Source organism: Dipodomys merriami, unplaced genomic scaffold (genome assembly GCF_024711535.1).
Source record: "Dipodomys merriami isolate MVZ:Mamm:240054 unplaced genomic scaffold, mDipMer1.0.p SCAF_1, whole genome shotgun sequence".
NCBI lineage: Eukaryota > Metazoa > Chordata > Mammalia > Rodentia > Heteromyidae > Dipodomys > Dipodomys merriami.
In genome coordinates this window covers 69,416,098-69,435,185 of record NW_027202270.1, presented here as the reverse complement: position 1 = coordinate 69,435,185, position 19,088 = coordinate 69,416,098, and the positions used below count along the sequence as shown (strand labels likewise).

The window sequence follows — 19,088 nt, the reverse complement described above, 5'->3', positions numbered from 1 at the left end:
GTGCTGAGATTATAGATCCTAGCCCTTACATTGATTTAAGTATCAATTTCTAAATTCTTACATCAAGATATCTTCTATTTCTTCAGTCATCTCCAGGATTATTAAGAAATATTTCAAGATAATATTTCATAGAGTTATATTCAAAAAAATTGCAAAGATTTTTGTTAATAATATTACACCAAAAATATGGTTTTGGCACTTACAAGAACAACAGAGTATTCTTAAGAAAGTGATTTTTTTATTAAATAAATTTTTCTCATTTTAAGGCAGATTATTTGATGACATGTTAGTTCACTAGGCATATTTGAACAAGTTTCCTGCAGAGTGAGATTTGAAGGGGTAATTGAATATGTAACAGAACCAAGTGAAACTCCAGTATTTACAGATGGATGGGCAAATGTGAAAGAAATAAATGAATTGAACTTGGAGCTACTGCTTCAAACTACTAACTCAAATAGCATTAAAGTGCTGGCATTGGAACTAAGCACAATGAGTGTGAAAAGATACGTATTTTTACAAAATAGAAATTGATAAGAGTGAGTGAGTAATATTTTTCTGTGTCATACCTTGTCAAATCTTATATCAAGCTTACTTGGTGACCCCTTTATGATGTTAGGGATTAAGATAAAAATGGAGTGGTAAATCACTCTGTTTTGCTCATTAAGAAGAGTGTTTTCTTTTCCTTAGGGACTTTTGAATCTCTTATTATTATCTAATCGTATTTTATTTTCATAAACAATGCATTGATGAACACCTCTAGTTAGTTTTCTTTTGTTTTTAAATCTTTGGTTATTTTTAATTTTCTCTTTGGGTTTCTATCTACTGTTTAATCTTTATTCTTATGAACTGGGTTTACCTTTAATATAGCTTTAATATCTACTTAAAATGTAACAAATGTATTTCTGTATTTCTAACTTTCCTGCTTGTTCCTCATAGTAGCTTAGAATCAGTGCCTGCTGTGAGGCCCTGGCTTAAGGGAATGACCAAAAGACTTTTGTGCGGATACACCCATGTCACTGACCTTACTTCCCCAAAGATAAAGTCGTAGTCTACTCAAACTCACACCTGTTTGAATTTGGTCACCCAAGTTTGATGGATGGTCTAGAATACTATTCAGTGGAGGCCAACAAACACAAATAAACAATAACAACAATAAAGCTTGGTGTGGTGACAGATGAATAGAGTTATTTTATTTTTTATTCGTCTTCGTTGTTGTGGCTGTTGTTGTTATTTGCTTTTGTTCCAGTTCTAGGGCTGGAACTCTGGGCCTGGATGCTGTCCCCAAGCTCCTCTTTGCTCAATGCTAGCACTCTACCACTTGAACCACAGCGCCACTTTTGGCTTTTTCTGTGATTACTTGGAGATATTTGTTAGGAAATGGAAAGACTTGGAAAAAATTATATTAAGTGAAGTAAGCCAGGCCCAAAGAAACATAGGTCCCATGGTTTCCCTTATTTGCAATAATTAGTATATGTCTGAGACAAGCAGAAAAGGTCAGATACGTTGATGTTAGGTGAAATGAACCCCAAGATAAGAACTCAAATAGTTTTTCTTTCTTTTCTAACATATTTATAAGGTGATTTTTTGTTGCTTTGTATGCTCTTCCCCCACAGTATAACCCCTGTTTTCACTGTATTTGATGTCAGTATAATTTGTGGAGGGGAAGGGAAAAAACAAATCGTTTAAATAGGGATACAGGTGGACCTATTGCAACAATAAGTATAAGATGCTATGTTGAAAAACGAACTTTACAACTTTAGGCGCGGGAGGGTGCGGAGATGGGAGGGCAGGGATGGTATGGGGAAACAAATGAGGAAGCAACAAAAAACAAAAACAAAAACAAAAAAAGTCTCTTGGACTTCCTGTCTGGGCTGGCTACAAGCTGAAATCCTCAATTCTCAGCCTCCTGAGTAACTAGGATTACAGTTGTGAGCCACCTGCACCCTGTATGACTAGAGCTTTGATCAGTCCAAAAGAAAGAGCATAAATCAATGATTACTCATGACAAAAAATTGCTACACTGACTTACAATTCTTGAAATCACAGCATTGTAATTTCTCCATATGACATTTGACTCAATTATAGACATATTTATTGAGGATCTACTATACCTTAGGCCATTTTTGTGGAGTTTGGAATGTACCACATGAAGGTAGTGCTCTCTCTCTTCTTCAAACTTGTATTACTGCAAGAGGAAACCACCTATGTGCATAATATAGATCCAGTTTTATGGTATTTAGGAAAGCAATATACATGAATTATTTTGTAAGTACAAGAGGAAAAGGGGGCATGGACATATTTAATGTGGGATCCCTAGCAATGTGCAGTATATGAAAACGTATTCATGAAACACTGTACCATGTTAATAAAATTTAGATGAAGAAATGAATGAAAGGAAGAGTGGTCAAAGTCTGGGTGGAGGAAGTCTTTTTGCTTTTGATAAAAAGCAATGCAAAATTTAAAATCATTGCCCATGCTTAAAAGACAATGATGTGACTTAATAATTTTAAAAATAATCACACTCGTGTCTTTGTTGGGAATGTTCTGTATTAGGACAAGGAGTAAAATTTACAAGGACTGCAGAGGGGCAATTATAATTTTAAAAAACTGGTGGTAAGATTTCAAAGGAGATGAACAGCAAGGAGTTTTGTTCAGGCACTCAAACTGGATATTATGTGACCTTTTGGAATAATTCAGAGTACTGTCTGTCATACAATGAAAGCTCAGCTGATGTTTATGTTGCTCTCAGTATTATTAAAACAAATTCATAGAACTAAAACAAGAAAAGATCTCAAATTCTCTAAATTATATTTGGCTATTTTTTTGGTTTAGCTAAATATTTGGAGAGTAATAAATTAGATAGGCTCAAGTTGTTTGCTGTCAATAAAAATGTAATATGGACTTTAGGTTGGAGTTCCTTAACATGTTATGTAATTAAATAAGGTTATTCTTTTATTATTTCCTTTTGATTAATAATGTTTTACCAAACCTTAGTTAATTATACATTAGCATAAGCTCTTAGGTTAAAACATGATATCATTGTTTATGGCAAACATTCAAAATAATTTCTTCAGGCTATTTTGAAATACAGATTATATTTTTTTTGACTATAATCAGCCTAATTTGTCACAGAACATGAACACTTTTCCTATCTAACTATGCTTGGGTACCTGTTACCCACCTCTGTTTCTCCACCTTATATGATTTTTTTTCTAGCCTCTAGTGCCCAACTCTATTTCTCTCAATGAGATCAATAATTTTAGCATCTACATTTGAGTGAGAACATGCAGCATTTTTCTTTCTGTTTCTGGCTCATTTTCACTTTATATGTTAGCTTCCACTTCCATTCATGTTGTCACAAATGACAAAAATGTAGGTCTTTTCTATGGCTGAAAAGTTGCATCCTTCATCCATGAATGGATATCTAATACATTACATATCTTAGATATTGTGAATAGTGCTGCAATAGACATGGGAGAACAGGTATTTTCTTGTACATATCTATGTGTGCGTGTACATATTCACACACACACACACACACACATATACATGCATGCATGCATACAAACACATTGGGTTGAGGTAGAATTTGCTCTCAGGGCCTCATAAATGCTAGGTAGGTTCTCTGACTCTTGAGCCCACTTCCAAACAACTTTAGCTTTCATTCTATTTCTCTTAAGATCGTGCAATTTTTCCTAAAGACTACAGTCATTCAATTGTTCTTCATACATGTAACTGTGATTACAGATGTATATTACTGGATCCAGCTTGTTAATTGAAATGAAGAATAAGGGCTTTCTGGCTTTTTGCATGGGATACATTGAAAGTGCATTGCTTCTAATCTCTACTTGCCATGTAGTTAGAATTCTAAGTATGTCCCACCATGCTAGGTATATCTAGATGTGTTTTTAAAATATAATTTTGCTAAGTTCTGTATGAAAACCAAGAATATATAGAAATCAACTGAATGTATAAATTCCAAGTTATTCTAAAATAAAATCTTTGTGAAATTTTAACTCTGTGAAAGCATGGAGAGTAGTATATCTAATGAATAGAATAAATCATTTATATGCAACAAAGCTACATATGATGCTCAGATGACAGACTGTCTAACATATTCCCAACAGCTTCTACAGATTTTGTTTATTTAAAGAATAAACAGTTAAGCTTTACTTCACATCTTCCATGCTTTTGCAGTGCTATGACAATTTGTATGATTCGGTGCATTTGTAAAAGCCAGTAACACAGTTGTATTTGGTTATAAGTTGTGGGGACTGAAAGAGAGGGGGGTGGAGGAGGGAAGAAGGGAGGGTGGGAGAGAGAGAGAGAGGGAAGAGAGAAAGAGGGAACAGAGAGAGAATGAGAATATTTGTAAATAAGATTGAGATATGGTTTTATTATATTTTAATATTTGCTCCAAAAATGAACTGTATGTTTATTTTCACATAAACTAAGAAAGCTGGAAGTTGTTACGTTTAGTATGAGTAAGGTTTCTAGTAAGAAGAGATAAGGAGTTTAAAGAATAAGTTAGATTAATTCAGTGCATAAAATTTAAAGATTTATAATAAAGATTTTGCTACTGAAGTTTTGTTAAAGAGATCTAGGAGAGTTTGGAGATTTGATTTCTTATCTCCTAACATCCAAAATATATCCAATAAATCTTTTCTGGCTTTTGCTTACAGGATCTGATTATACCTCAAAAACACCTTTAGATCATGTCCTGCTTTCCTATAGATAACACTTGTTTAAATTCATTTTGGAGAATTTCTGATGTTCAAGTAACAGAAAATATATTGGGATTTTTACATTTTATTAATTTCTCTCTTGTAATATCTTACTTTTCTCTGCTTGCTTCTTGCTTGTGCTTTAATTTTTGAAGATAAAAGATTCAAATCTCTAGTTAGGTCCAATGATATTTTATCTTGTTATTGAGCAAAATGAATCTTTAAATAATAATGAATAATTTATGACCTTATAGTTATAAACTAATTTAATAATTTTGAATTTTATTTAGTTAAGTTTATATTTTTAGAATACATGTAAAGATTTAATGACACTTCTGTGTTTTAATTTCATTTTTCCTACCTGTTGAAATCTGCTAGGTTCTGTGTGACTATTTTAAAAGCTTGAATATTTTATGATGCAATTACTTTTTCTTTGCTCTTTAAAAACCTAAACCATCAATTTCCATTTGTAAAGGCTTCAAGAAGTAACATAAAGGTATAAAGCTTATTCAAGTTACTAAATAAGATCTAACACTTCAAAGAAAGATATCTCCAAAGAATTTCAAACAACAGGAAAGGTCAAAACAATTTTATACAAGACACTGTGTTGGAAATGAACTTCATGTCTTCTTGGGGGAGGGGAGGAGTGGGATGATGGGGGAGTGAAGGGATAGTAGGAGAAAAACAAAGGAGGGAGTAACAATGCTAGGCAAGGAATGTACCCATTACCTTACTCACATACCTGTAACCACTCTATATAGCATCTTTACAATAAAAAAATATATTGGTGCTACATTGTCCATCCTAAAAATAATGCTACACATCTGCCATCCTAGTCTGTCACCTGGCCTGAATACGAACAACTCAAAATCCTAAATGAAGTTCTCAAGTAATATGGAGAATATCATTCTGGGATGATCACCACTACACTGAAAATATATACCTGAGACAATTATGCAATTATTTTTTTGCATATTTGTGATCACAGTAGTCAATATTAGAGCCTCAAAATTATCTTCTATACAACATCAAGAATAAGAACATTATTCTTCATAGGATTAATTTTCCAGGTCTTTCCATTTCTTTACAAATGATACAATATCATTCTTTCTAATGGATGAATGTAATTTCATTATATATATGCCCTGCATTTTTTTGATCCATTCATTCATGAAGGTAACTGTACTGACTCCATACCTTGACTATAGTAAATACGACTGCTGCCATGAACATGGTGTTCTATTGTACCCTGGTTTCTAATATTTTGGATACATGCCCAGCAGTGAGATTGCTGGATTATAGGATTGTACTATGTTTAATGTTTTGAGGAACTTCCCTACTGCTTTCCAGAGTGGTAGCTTTAAAGGAGAACTCAGAGTTATTCCTTAGGAAGGCTCAAAGTTCAACAAAATAAACACCAGGGGTTAGGCACTTAAGAGATATTGGGGGGGGGGTAAGTGGAAAAGCGTAGACAAATGATGAAGAGAAGAAAGTCAGAATACAGTCAAGAATTCAATGCATATCCTACAAAGTTAAGACTAGTGACTAAAGAGGTGTGTAAGGGAGGGGTTGGTAAGAATGTTGAAAGGAATGACATTGATCAATAAGCATTATATTCATAAACTTCCTTGTTAATTGACAACTTCTTTGCACAAAAATAAAGTACTTAAAGTGTTAAAAAAAGATAATTTAAAAATACATTTTTTAAAAAAGACTGAAGATACATTTCTTCAATAACTATAATAAGATAAATATACTATACAAACACAGAAGAGAGAAAAACATCTCATGACAATACAGTAAATCTGAAAATGATGTGGGATACAAAAAAAGAAGTAGAACCATATCATTTTTAATATTCCATGACAGAAAATTATAAAACTGTCTACTAGTTACCTGTTGAGTTGTTTTGGTGAATTCTTTTTTTTTTGGGGGGGGGGTCCAGTCGTGGGGCCTGAACTCTGGGCCTGGGCGCTGTCCCTCAGCTCTTCAGCTCAAGGCTAGCGCTCTGCCACTTCAGCCACAGCACCACTTCCGGCTTTTTTTCTTTTTGCTTATGTGGTGCTGGGGAATCGAACCCAGGACCTCATGCATGCAAAGCAAGCACTCTACCACTGAGCCATCTTCCCAGTCCTGGTGAATTCTTAAGTAATTGTCTTGGCCACTGACCACACCAGTTTCACTGTCATAGAACTTCATTGTATTCTTTTTCAGGCCTAGACTACTCAGATATCATTTACTATTATATTATTAATTAATAGTATATGATATATATGGCTTTATATGAGGAGCTATTATTTTCTCCTTTTTTTCATTCTGCTGCTTTTCATAATTTAATATTCACATTGAAACTAAAAACACTTATCTTCCTATGTCTCTGATTCTACTTCATTTACCATTTCAGTCTTCTGAATCTTCCAGTTGAACATATGAGCACCTCTGACTGCTTTGGGAATTTTTTAATAACACACATCTAGCTTTAAGTCCATTTGTCTTCTCTTAAGTCTCTGTCTAACAGTGTTCCTTGTATTCTTGTGTGTGTGTGTGTGTGTGTGTGTGTGTGTGTGTGTGCGCTTTCTTTTGTTTCTTGGTGTGGAGAATAGAGTCACCTGCAGAGACTATGAAAGAGGTTGTTACAGAAAGGTATGAACATTAGAAGTCAAAATGAAGACCCTTAGAAGTCTGCCTCTCATGTTTTTGTTAGATTAATGCTTTTTAATTACCTAGTACAACCCAGTACCACCATGCTCACAATTTTAAATTCTAGTAGACAGAAGATAGTGTCTGGTATAGCTTATTCTAATACCTGTGGAAAAGAGTTTAACTAGAGGAGTTAATGAAAAAAAGTGAACCAGGATAAACTCTGAAAGAGAAGAAGAAACTAGACACTAATGTCTCATACCTGTAATCCTAGATACTTAGGAGGCAGAGATCTGAGGATCATGGTTCAAAGTCAACCCAGGAAGCAGAGACTCCATGAGATTGTTAGAGACAGAAGTAGAACTGTGGCTCCAATGGTAATGTATTAGCTAGCCTTAAGCAAAAACAATCAGGGATAGCACTCAAGCCCTGAGTAAAAGCCCCAAGTACAACAAAAGATAGAAAGAGAGATGGGGGGAGGGAAAACCACACAAATGAGAGAGCAAAAGAGAGGGAGGAGGGATAATTTAATTGGGAGGATAAATGATAAAAATAGAATGTCTAATAACAAGTATCAACTCTTTCTAAATTTCCAGTTAGTAGAGTATTTTGCTTTATATAAATCTACCTTTAGCTCTCATTTGATTTCCAGTAACTGAGCAGATCTATATCTTACTGCCTGGCTGGTACAGATATTCCTTCTTACCTCCACCTTCTTGGTCCACCTGCTAAGACCACAGAAACACAGAATGTTGCTATATTCCTACTTACTTGTTAAGTATAACATGGGCTTTACTAGTAACTTCCCTTTGGAAGAAGTCATTCAGCTTCCCTGCACTGTACTTTTCTTGAATCTAAAGCTATGAGAAAAATGTCTACCTTAGATCATCAATGTAAAGTTTAAGTGACAAACATACTTTTGTTTTAATGTCCTTAGCAATATGAGATGTTTTCCTAGCCAGGCCTTTTGAGCAGGATTTCTTGTTGGCATGAGAACCCATCATTTGAACAGCTAATCCATTTCTGAATACTCTACAGGATTCTGTTATTTATAATCCAGGAGTATTAGGTGCTCATGTTGGCTGGTTGCTATGGGAGGAGATGATGGATGTCAACAATTAAAGCCTTCAGTGAAGCTAGTCTAGGGTCCAAGTCATATCCTCAAATGCTTTTCAATAAACCATTAGAGAGAGAGAGAGAAATATAATTTGCTCACTGAATTGAAAAGAAGCATGTAAAGAAGCATGTAATCATTATGTAGTGAGATTTGTCTACACAAATTTGAAGCTCTTCTTTTTTATATAATCATGTTGTATTTGTACTTTATATATATATAGGTTATATATATATATATATATATATATATATAGGTTAAATATTTTTACAGCTGAAGTAAATAATGGATGAAAAGTGATGCCTTGTCTTCAGTTACAAAATCATTACAGAGATTTTTTTAATCTAAGAATAACACATTTTTCCTTCATGTAATCCCTCGTTTCTTTCATATTTGGGTGATGAACATGCCATCATATATTTTTCTAAACAAATTACTATTTCCTCCCGTGTTCAAGTTCCAGGCCATTTGATGTTTTGGTTAGGTATACAAGGCAGCCATCATAATTCATGTTCTTGAATTTTTAATATTACTCTATAAACAGAAATGACAAATATTTAGTTCTTTAGTGAATATGTGAAAATGATAGAAAACTTGTACTATATAAGGAAAGGTTGAAATATTGCTTCCAAGTTTTGTTTGGATCTTATTGAAAATAAATGGGAAAAAAACACTGCTCTATAAACAGACCTTAGAAAAGAAAATACTGAGAGGTAATGTTTATATCAGTTTCCTCAGAAAGCAGTATTGTGTAAGAGCTCATATACTATTTTTTCATGTACCAACATAATTCTATTTAACAAATTGCAATCTTTTACTTCTTTTACAAAAAGCATAGTGAGAATAATGCTGTTTGTATGTTAAAAATTGTTTACTGTTTGTTGTTGTGGGTGGTGATGTTTCTTCTTGCTTTCTCTCTCTTTCTCTTTCTCTTGCTTTCTCTTTCTTTCTAAGGGCACAGAAAGAGTGGGAGGAAGAGTGAACAAATGCAATCATGTTACTTAGTATACACTGTATGGAAAATGAACTATGTAACATATACACAGATACTAGAGGAAGAAATTGGAGCAAAGGGAAGGAAGAGTAACATTGTCCAAGAAAGAAATGCACTGATTGCCTGACTTTTTGAAATGACAACCCCTCTGGCAACACCTTAGTAATAACAATAAAATTATATTTTAAAAATTGCTTTTTGAAGCAAGTGATGGTGGTTCACACCTGTAATCCTAGCTATACAGAAGACAGAATGAGGATCATGATTCAAATATACCTGGGCAAGAAAGTCTGTGCAATTCAACTCCAAATAACCCCTTCATCCCACAATGAAGGAAGATGTGAAGCTTTAGCCAGAATGGTAAAACACTAGCCTTGATTACAAAAGCTCAGGGACAGTATTCAGGTGCTGAATTCAAGTCCCAAGACTAGCACAAAAAGAAGAAAATGAAAGTAAAGAAGTATTTCATATTGAAGTACATTAGCAAATTGTGTGTGTGAGCGCGCACGCGCGGGCAGGTTCTGGGGCTTGAAATCAAGGCCCAGGGGAAGGGGGCACTGTCACCTGCATTTTCTTTTTTATCTAGCCTAATGTTCTACCACTTGAACCACAGTTCCATTTCCAGCTTTGGGGTGGTTAACTGGAGATGAACTTTTTTTCTTGCCCAGGCTGACTTTGAACCATGATCCTCAGATCTCAGCCTCCTAAGTTGCTAGGATTTCAGGTATGAGCCACTGTCACCTGGCTCTTCTCTACTTTTAACTTATGATCCCTTAAAAATCTATTATTTAAGCTATTAATCTAAACAACAATCAAATCTAGAAATAATTCTTGGGGCTGGGAAGGTGGCTCAGTGGTAGAGCGCTTGCCTTGCATGCATGAGGCCCTGGGTTCAATTCCTCAGCACTATATAAGCAAAAAGAAAAAAGCCGGAAGTGGCACTGTGGTTCAAGTGGCAGGAGCGCTAGCCTTGAGCTGAAGAGCTGAGGGACAGAGCCCAGGCCCAAAGTTCAGGCCCCATGACTGGACCCCCACCCCCCAAAAAAGTAAAATATAATTCTTTTCTTAAAGCTCATTTTTTAATTTTTTAATTTTTTTTCTTTTGAGCCACAGCACCACTTCTGGTTTTCTGGTGGTTAATTGGAAATCAGAGTCTCACAGACTTTCCTACCTGGGCTGGCTTTGAACCAGGATCCTCAGATCTCAACCTCCTGAGATTACAGGTGTGAGAGACTGGTACCTGGACTTTAAAACTCAATTTTGATTTTTAAAACTCAATTCTGATTTTGGCAAATCAGAATTTAAAATAAAGTTTGCCCTAAAAATAAAAAGTGAAATTCAACTTCTTCACTGATAAAATTTCAAGGTGGTTGCTAGCCTGTTAAATTTTATAATTATAAATTATATTTAACTGAATTATTAAATTTTTTATTTTAGGTAAACAATCCAAATTTAAAGTTTTCAGAGTGGATATAGGTTTTATAAATTATTATCAGGAAAGTAGTAGACAATTTCTTATGAATGATATTGATTCTTAGTTCTCTTTGAAGTAAGTACTCATTTACCTTTTGTAATTAATTTGAAAACCTTAGCTATGTCAGCGTATCATAAATGTCCACCATATTTTTTTCTTCCAGTTGAGAAAATTGGTGCAATTGAATTCTCACTGACCATATTTCAAATGGCTAACTAGTCAATTTTACAGCCGAAAGTAATAAACCTTGGGAGCCATTTTACCAGCTCTATAGGCCTTTCCACATACTGCTCTATCTGGAATATTCTTTCCTGTCCTATTTAACATAAATACATCTTTTTTGTTTACCTTTAACAGAGGAGCTAACATGACCACTCCAATCTGACTCACTTGTCTTCTTGATTTCATATAATGGTAGTTTTCCCCTATCAGTACCCATAATTCTTCCTCATTTACTTTTAGCTTGAAAATTGTGTGGGATTTTACTACATGGATTTATCATAATTTGCGCGCACACACACACACACACACACACACACACACACACACAAACAGTCTCCTAATGAAGCAATTAAAATTTCCTTTTCATTTTTGACTATTACCAAAAAAAAAGAAATTCCAAAAACAAATGTTTTAAATTCCTGTGAATATTCTGCAGATGAGTTGATCTAGAGAAGCTGACAACCTCCCATTGGCTTTAGCTATGTTTAAATCTCCTGTTTCCAAAATAATAATAATAATTATTATTATTATAATTATAATAATAATAATGTCTCCTGTTACCTTGCCCTTCATTTTATGACTAGTATTCATAAAAAGTATATGATGACCTCCAAATAAAGTAAAAATTTATGTGCTTAATTTATGTGATAATGTGAAAATTTTAGATTTCCAAGGAGGCATGTCTTTAGCAGAAACTGGGCAGCTTTATGGGAGAAATGAATTAACTATACTTGGTACATACTGAACATTTGTGGTTTGGGTCAACATTGGTCTCTTCTGGACCACATCTCCATGGACTATAATGCCATATTGTACCACACTTTCTTGACTCACTTAATCATGAGTAAACAATAGGCACTTACTCAATTCTATTATTTGTGACTAGTGCTACACTATACATAGAAATGCAAGTATTTTCATTGTGGTTGAGGTTGGATTCCTTTGGATAGATAACCAGGAGTAATATAGCTAAATCACATAGTAGGTCCATAGTTTAGTGTTTTGAGACACACTATGCTGATTTGCAAAGTTACAAAACTAATTTACAGTCACATCAATTGTGTTTAGGTGTTCCATTTCACCCATATCCTTGGAATATATGTTGGGTTTTGTTTTCTTGATGATAGTCATTTTGACTGGGATAAGATGAAATATCATGGTAATTCTGAGTTGCCTTGTTTGATGTCTTGATTTAACTTATGGCTAAAAACAACCTTACATGAACATGTGTCATGTATTTAGTGTCCATTTGTATTTCACTGCTAGTGTTCTCATAGATCTACCTTTGAAAGTAACTTGACCTTTAGACTATAATGTGATATGGGGAAGTTCTTTTCTGTTTTCTTTTTTCTATCTACTTTTTTTCTATTTATTTTCTTTTCTATACTGTTTTCTTTTCTATATATTTTTATTTTTATTTGTTGTTGTTGTTGCTCTTTTGTTTTTAGTACCTGCTATCTAGGCTCTGTCCTTGAGGGTTTTTTGTTTTTGTTTTTGTTTTTGTTTTTGTTCAAGGCTAGTACTCTACTACTCAAGCCACTGTTCAAATACCTGCTTTTTGGTAATGAATTGGAGATCAAAGTCTCATGGACTTTCCTGTCTAGGCTGGCTTTGAACTAAGATCTTTAGATCTCAGCTTCTTTTTTTTTTTTTTAATATTATTTTATTTTATTTGAGAACATACTGTACAGAGGGGCTACAATTACATGGGCAGGATAATTCATACATTTCTTACCAAGCATTGCAGCCTCCTCCTTTGTTTACCCTTCACCTCCCTTCCCAGCCTCCCCCCTCCCCCCACTCAATTATACCCCCCTCCCCCCCCCCCACCGACATTGTAAAGCTGGTTTTGACATGACATTTTGTACTTCTCATTGTTGCAACGGGTCCACCTGAATCCTTAAACGACTTGTTTGCCCCCATCTCCTCCACATGTTATACTGACATCAAATATAGTGAAAGCGGGGGTTACACTGTGGGGGAGGGACATACATAGCAACAAAGAAATAATCTTATAAATGCGTTAGAAACATATGCATGAAAGAAACGAAAACATTAAAATACATATTTAAGGGTTCATTTTCCTAACATCACATTATCTGACCTTTTCTGCTTGACTCATACCTATACTAGATATTGCAAATAAGGGAAACCATGGGACCTATGCTTCTTTGGGCCTAGCTTACTTCACTTAATATAATGGAAAGGCTTGGAAAAAATTATATTAGATCTCAGCTTCTTGATGAAAATAAGAATGCTGATTTTTAAATCAGTGTCTGTTTGATTTATTCAATGGTTTTGTCTTTGTGTCATCTCATAGCTTAATTATTGGTAAGATTTAGGCACTTTTGTTTTTGCTGAATTCCTAGGGGAATTTCTGTTTCTTCAATGTTCATGTCTGTGTAGTTCCTGGAGCACTGTCCTTTTTCAAATAAATAAAATAAGTAAATGACCTTATGGTGAAATGTCCTCTAAATATAATAAATATCACTTTTTTTCCCAATATTTGTTATTTTTCTTTTTAATACAGAATCTTACTTGTTTATAAATTTGGAGTATATTCTTTTACATTTTGCTCTTTTGTTTTTAAACATAAATAGAAATTCCCTCTGAAAATATAAACACATAAATACATGTTCTTACACTTTGGGTACTATATTATTACTTAACTACTGTCCACATAGATTTTCCAGATTTTTGCCATGCTACATTTATCTTGATGATACTTCTTTTGCTAGTAATATGACTACTCATTAAATGTTTTGTAATATCCCACACTATCTTATAAAGATTACAAAATATTATTTGCAAGGAAATTTGTCATATTATTCTCTATACCTTTCTATTTCAGGTTTTTATTTTTATGTATATATTCTATATAAATGTCAAGTTCCAGAAGAGTGGTTTTAAATTTTTCAAAAATTTAAAACTAAAATATTACTTTTGTTCACCTTTTGTCACTACTGTAACAAATATCAGAGAGAAACTATTTTAAAAGAAGAAAGATTTAAGCAGAAGACACGGCTCAGATGGTTAAAAAAAAAAAGCCAGAAGAATATGAGGCTTTGATTCAAGTACCAGTTATGAAATGGAAAGAGAGAGAGAGAGAGAGAGAGAGGGAGGGAGGGAGAGAGAAGGGATAATTTACACTTTATATTTGGCTCACAACTTTCCAGGTTTCAGCCCATGCTTGCATAACTCCTTTTTCTCCTTATGGCATCCACAAAACAAAAAGAGTGTAATAAGAAGAGGCTAAGGTATAGCTGTTAAGGAACACTCCTGGAACTCCTCCAAACAGGCTCACCTTCCAGTTTCAGTACCTCTCAAATCTATTCAATTTTTTTTTGTTCAACAATAGACTAAATTATTCATTAATTCAAAGACTTCATGACTCCAGTGGTTCAGAAAACAAACCCAGAGGTGAGCTTTTCTAATCTCCCAGGCATCTTTCAATTGAATTAGGTTGATAATTAAGATTAATCATGACAAACAGGAGGCTGAGACCAGGAGGATCACAGTTGGAAGCCAGTCCAGGCAGCAGTCTTTGACACTCCATTTCAACTAAAACCAACAATATGAGGCCCTAGCTTCAGCTCCGATATTGGAAATATTAACCATAGCAAATATTATTTAGAAAAGGTTGATAACTGCCTATGATTCTCAATGTTCTATCATTTCTTCTAAATCTCCATGTTTCTTAAGGAAAGGTTTAAGGTTTCTTAGGAAACCTTGAAATTATATAGGGTTTATTTATAGCACTATTTCTCTTTATAGATTCTGTGGTTAAATATTATATTAATGTTTTATGTTCTTTTAGCTTTTAGATTTATTTTGAAATTTGAGAAACCCTCCTTCATAGTTTCAATCATTTTCCTTTGAATAAGAAAGCATATTATTTATTATATATTATAATTATTCAGAGGAACCTACCTACACAAAATTCAGAATCTAATAATGTAGGCAAATGATTTTTATCTTTATTCTCAATGTCATTATAAACATGAACTGCTTTTTTCTGCTATATAGCATTTATCTACTCCATTATTTGATAACATATCACAAATGATTTTAATGTGGTAGGGATTAATATCTAAAGTAAATGTAGTTATCAATTGTGAACCAAATTATGTGATGTTTTGTTATATTTCAGGTTAGTGGGATGGTTTAGCCATGAACTGAACACTAGATTTAAAATGGATAACAGTAAGTCTACCATTTCATTTCAAGATTCACTTTATTTTTGCTTCATTTTAATTTCTGTCTGTCTTTGTATTATACATGTATAAAATATAAATGTCCCTATAGAAAGAGCACTTTGAAAATGTCACTGAGAATTCTTAAAATAAGAAATGACATTTTCAGTGTGTAAGACTACATGTTTATAGGTTTTTAACCTGATTTTGAGTCTGTTCTTTCATAGAAAAATAAAAGAAAATGAAATCTAGCATATGACTCCTGAAGCTTGGCAGATCCTATAATGACAGAGAGCCAACACATCAGACAGTGGTCAGACCCAGGGAGGCCTGGGTAATCCATGCTGCTTCTTGATCCTTTTGTTATCTTGCAAATCAAACTGCATCATCATCTGCTCATTGTTCCTTCTCCTCTACATAGATCATGAATGATGTAGACAGAATAGATGGACACTATTTATTTCAGAGTTTGGTTTAAGGGGAGTTCAAGTCCCAAACTGTAAACCAAGTAGCACATAACATTAATTTTTTAAATACACATTTTATCCTCTGTGTTCTGAAATATTTCCTTTTTTTGTGGGGAGGGGCGATTCTTGCTATATACCAGAGAATAACAATAAAACCCTAGTGGGTAGGAGTGAAACTGGACCATACAAGGGGCTCACAAGGGTCTTCCTCCTTCCTCCTGTATGAATCTTCCTCAGTCACATAGGAAGCAAGATGTATCATGTGTGTTTGGAGAATTCCATGTAAACTAGATCCTTCAGAGTTTCTCTGATCTGGAGCTAGTGTTTCATATAGATATTTGAATATATAATAGCCCCGTGATAGGCAAACTGCTTTTTAAGTTAGGTCAGGAAATGATTTTTTTTAAGGTTTTTGAGGAATATAGTGTCTCTTTCCGAATATTCAGCTGTGTATTGTGGTTCTAAAGCTGGCATCAAGCTATATAAATATGCCAGTATGATCATGTTCAGTGGAAAATTAAAGAACAGATAGCGGATTGAATTTACCCAACAGATTACAGTTTGACTAGCCCCAGGTGAGATGAATTTCTAAAAACTCATAATGCTTTCTTAGGTATAGTTTTAACTTGATTTCTAACTAGCTAGCTTCTTTTTTTTTTTTGGTCATGTGGCTTGAACTCTGGGCCTGGGTGCTGTCCCTCAGCTTTTCAGCTCAAAGCAAGAGTTCTACCACTTGAATCACAGCACCACTTCCAGTTTTCTAGTGGTTAATTGGAGATCAGAGTCTCACGGACTCTCCTTCCCTGGGGCTGGCTTAGAACTGCGATCCTCAGATCTCAGCCTCCAGAGTAGACAGGATTACAGGAGTTAGCTACCAGTGCCCATTTTAGGAATATTTTTAATGTCTGCTTGTACCTAGGAAGAATCCTAGAGGTCCACATAACCTTCTTAAGTCATTGTAGTCATCTGTCTGCCTTTGGGTGACATGCAAGTATGTGACATTCAAATCTTGATGTTCTCACTAATTATAGGCCCTTGTGACAGAAAAGCAAAGCAGGTACCAAAAAACAAAATCTGGGTTGGAAACAGGAAAGTGGAAGACAGGGTCCAGAAAATCTTCAACAAGAGGTTCTGTGTTTCTAGAATGAAAGATTTCTTGTGACCTGTAGTTTGTTGAGAAGGTAGGAACAGGGAAGATCAGAATTTCTAGTGAAGCAGAAATGTGCAAGAAGTTTTATTCAGCTCTGACATCCTACTGTATCTTTACTTATTCTATGCTCCATTAAAGTATATTCTAAGCAATTATAAACTTTTTTTTCAGAACTAAAATTAATCCCAGGAGCCAGTGGATTCCGAATTTCAAATCCTCCCATGTTATTGGTCTGTTCCTTGCATGCTAGTCTAGAGGTAAGAGATCTACCTGGGATTTAGCCTTCCTCATCTTCTCCTTTTACCTTATCTGGTTATGAGAGATTTAGCACTATTTTTTGTAATTAGCAAGATTATTGTTTAAACTGGATATGGTAGCTCATTTTTATATTATTTATCAGTAATCAGGAGGATCACAGTTCAAGGGAAACACACAAAATATTAAAGAGACACCATTTCAAAAAATCAACTGAACATGCCTGGTAGTTTATACAGTAGTGATATCCAAGCAGAAGGAAAAGTAAGGAGCGTTGTTGTCCAAAGGTATTCTGAGCAAAAAAAACAAACAAACACAAGACCTTGTCTAAAATAAACCAAGAGCAAAATTAAAGACTGGGAAGGGGGTGGTGTGGTGTGACTCAAATGCCACAGCCCTTGTTAGCAAGGGCAAAGCCTGGAGTTCAAATCCCAGAAGTGCAAAAAAAAACAAAAAAAAAAAAAAGAAAGGAAGGAAGGAAGGAAGGAAGGAAGAGAAAGGAAGGAAAAGAAAAGAAAAGAAAGATTACAAATATGAATAATCATTGGACAAAACAAAGCATTTGTTTTGTGTATTAGGACTGTGACTGTATCATTATTGTTATCTTTTATTTATATTTGCTGTCCCTGGTCCAGAGCTTGTCACTTTGTTATTTCCCAGTATTCATTAAACTGCCTCAACCTGTGTAGAGAAATGTTTTCTGTTTCATAAATAGTATGTGTAGATTTGAATACATTGTTAAAAATGTTTAGTGTAAATCTGTAATTAATTAATTCAAGGAATATATTTATTAAAGAAGTATTGTGTTTTCTGGGGAATCTATTTCTTCCAGTTCTAGGGACCTGGTAAAGATGGATTTAAAGGAAACAGAAAAGTTAGAGTGAAAGTAATACCTAGTAAATCAGCCTTGCTACAAGGTTTTGTTTTCCTGGGTCTTGGAAATCAAGAAGAATATCTCCTACTATAACTCAATTTTTTTGTAATTTTACTTATATTTCTGCTTTTGTTTTGTCTCATCCTAAAAACAAAGCAGAATTTTCATAATCCAGTTTATATGTAAATTTAGATATAGATAGATAGGTGGATAGATAGATAGGTCGATATGCATGCTTGAAAAACAAGCTGTGATTTGTTTGGTAACACTTCACGATATACTAAATTCATTCAGGCAAATATATATGGTTACATATCAATATTTCATACATAATCTTGCCAAATAGTTAATAATATTAACACAAATACTATTTGAACATATTTCTAACATACATTTGAGTGAAATACACTGTAAACAAATATGCATACCTGTTCTAGTAGATGTGTTATACCAATATATATTAAAGTAAACATATTTCCTATTTTAGGTAATCCTGTTGAGATTTGAGAATTAAGTAACAGGACTGAAATGTCTCAAATCTTTTCAAAAAACTAAATTCAATGAACAAGCATAGCAGCTTCTTATTCTGGCCACTGGATGGCAGTGCCAAGTTCCTCAGCTTTATTCAACATTACCTTCAAGTGATAATTGCATATTCTTTGCATCCCAATTTGGAGAGCACTTACTCAAATTGACCACTAGAGGGAGAATATGCTGCTTTCACTTTTTGGCAAATTATTACTAACAAAATTTTTCAGCCTGTAAATACATATTTTGTTTCTTCTTAGTAATGTAAAATTCTACCTAGTAAAATGGGTAATAATGCTTAAATTTATCTTACAATATCAATTTAGAGACACATTTAGTTTAAATATTTTGGAACAAGATTTTATTTGCAAGTTTCTATTAAGGAGAAGATAAAAGTAAAAGGGAACACAACCAAGACATCTTAGGAGGAACTAGTAGTTAGCATGATTTCTT

The 19,088-nt window shown here is 34.0% G+C and overlaps 1 protein-coding gene across 4 annotated transcripts in view; it reads left to right on the top strand.

Moving 5' to 3' along the window:
* Kynu (kynureninase) overlaps positions 1 to 19,088 on the top strand; it is a 100,281-nt gene that overhangs the window by 69,140 nt on the left and 12,053 nt on the right. For all 4 annotated transcript variants that reach the window (XM_070023729.1, XM_070023749.1, XM_070023720.1 and 1 more), the window contains 2 exons: positions 15,319 to 15,371; positions 17,150 to 17,235. In XM_070023729.1, the coding sequence (XP_069879830.1) occupies positions 15,319 to 15,371; positions 17,150 to 17,235 (139 nt within the window). The remainder of the gene's footprint in view (positions 1 to 15,318; positions 15,372 to 17,149; positions 17,236 to 19,088) is intronic.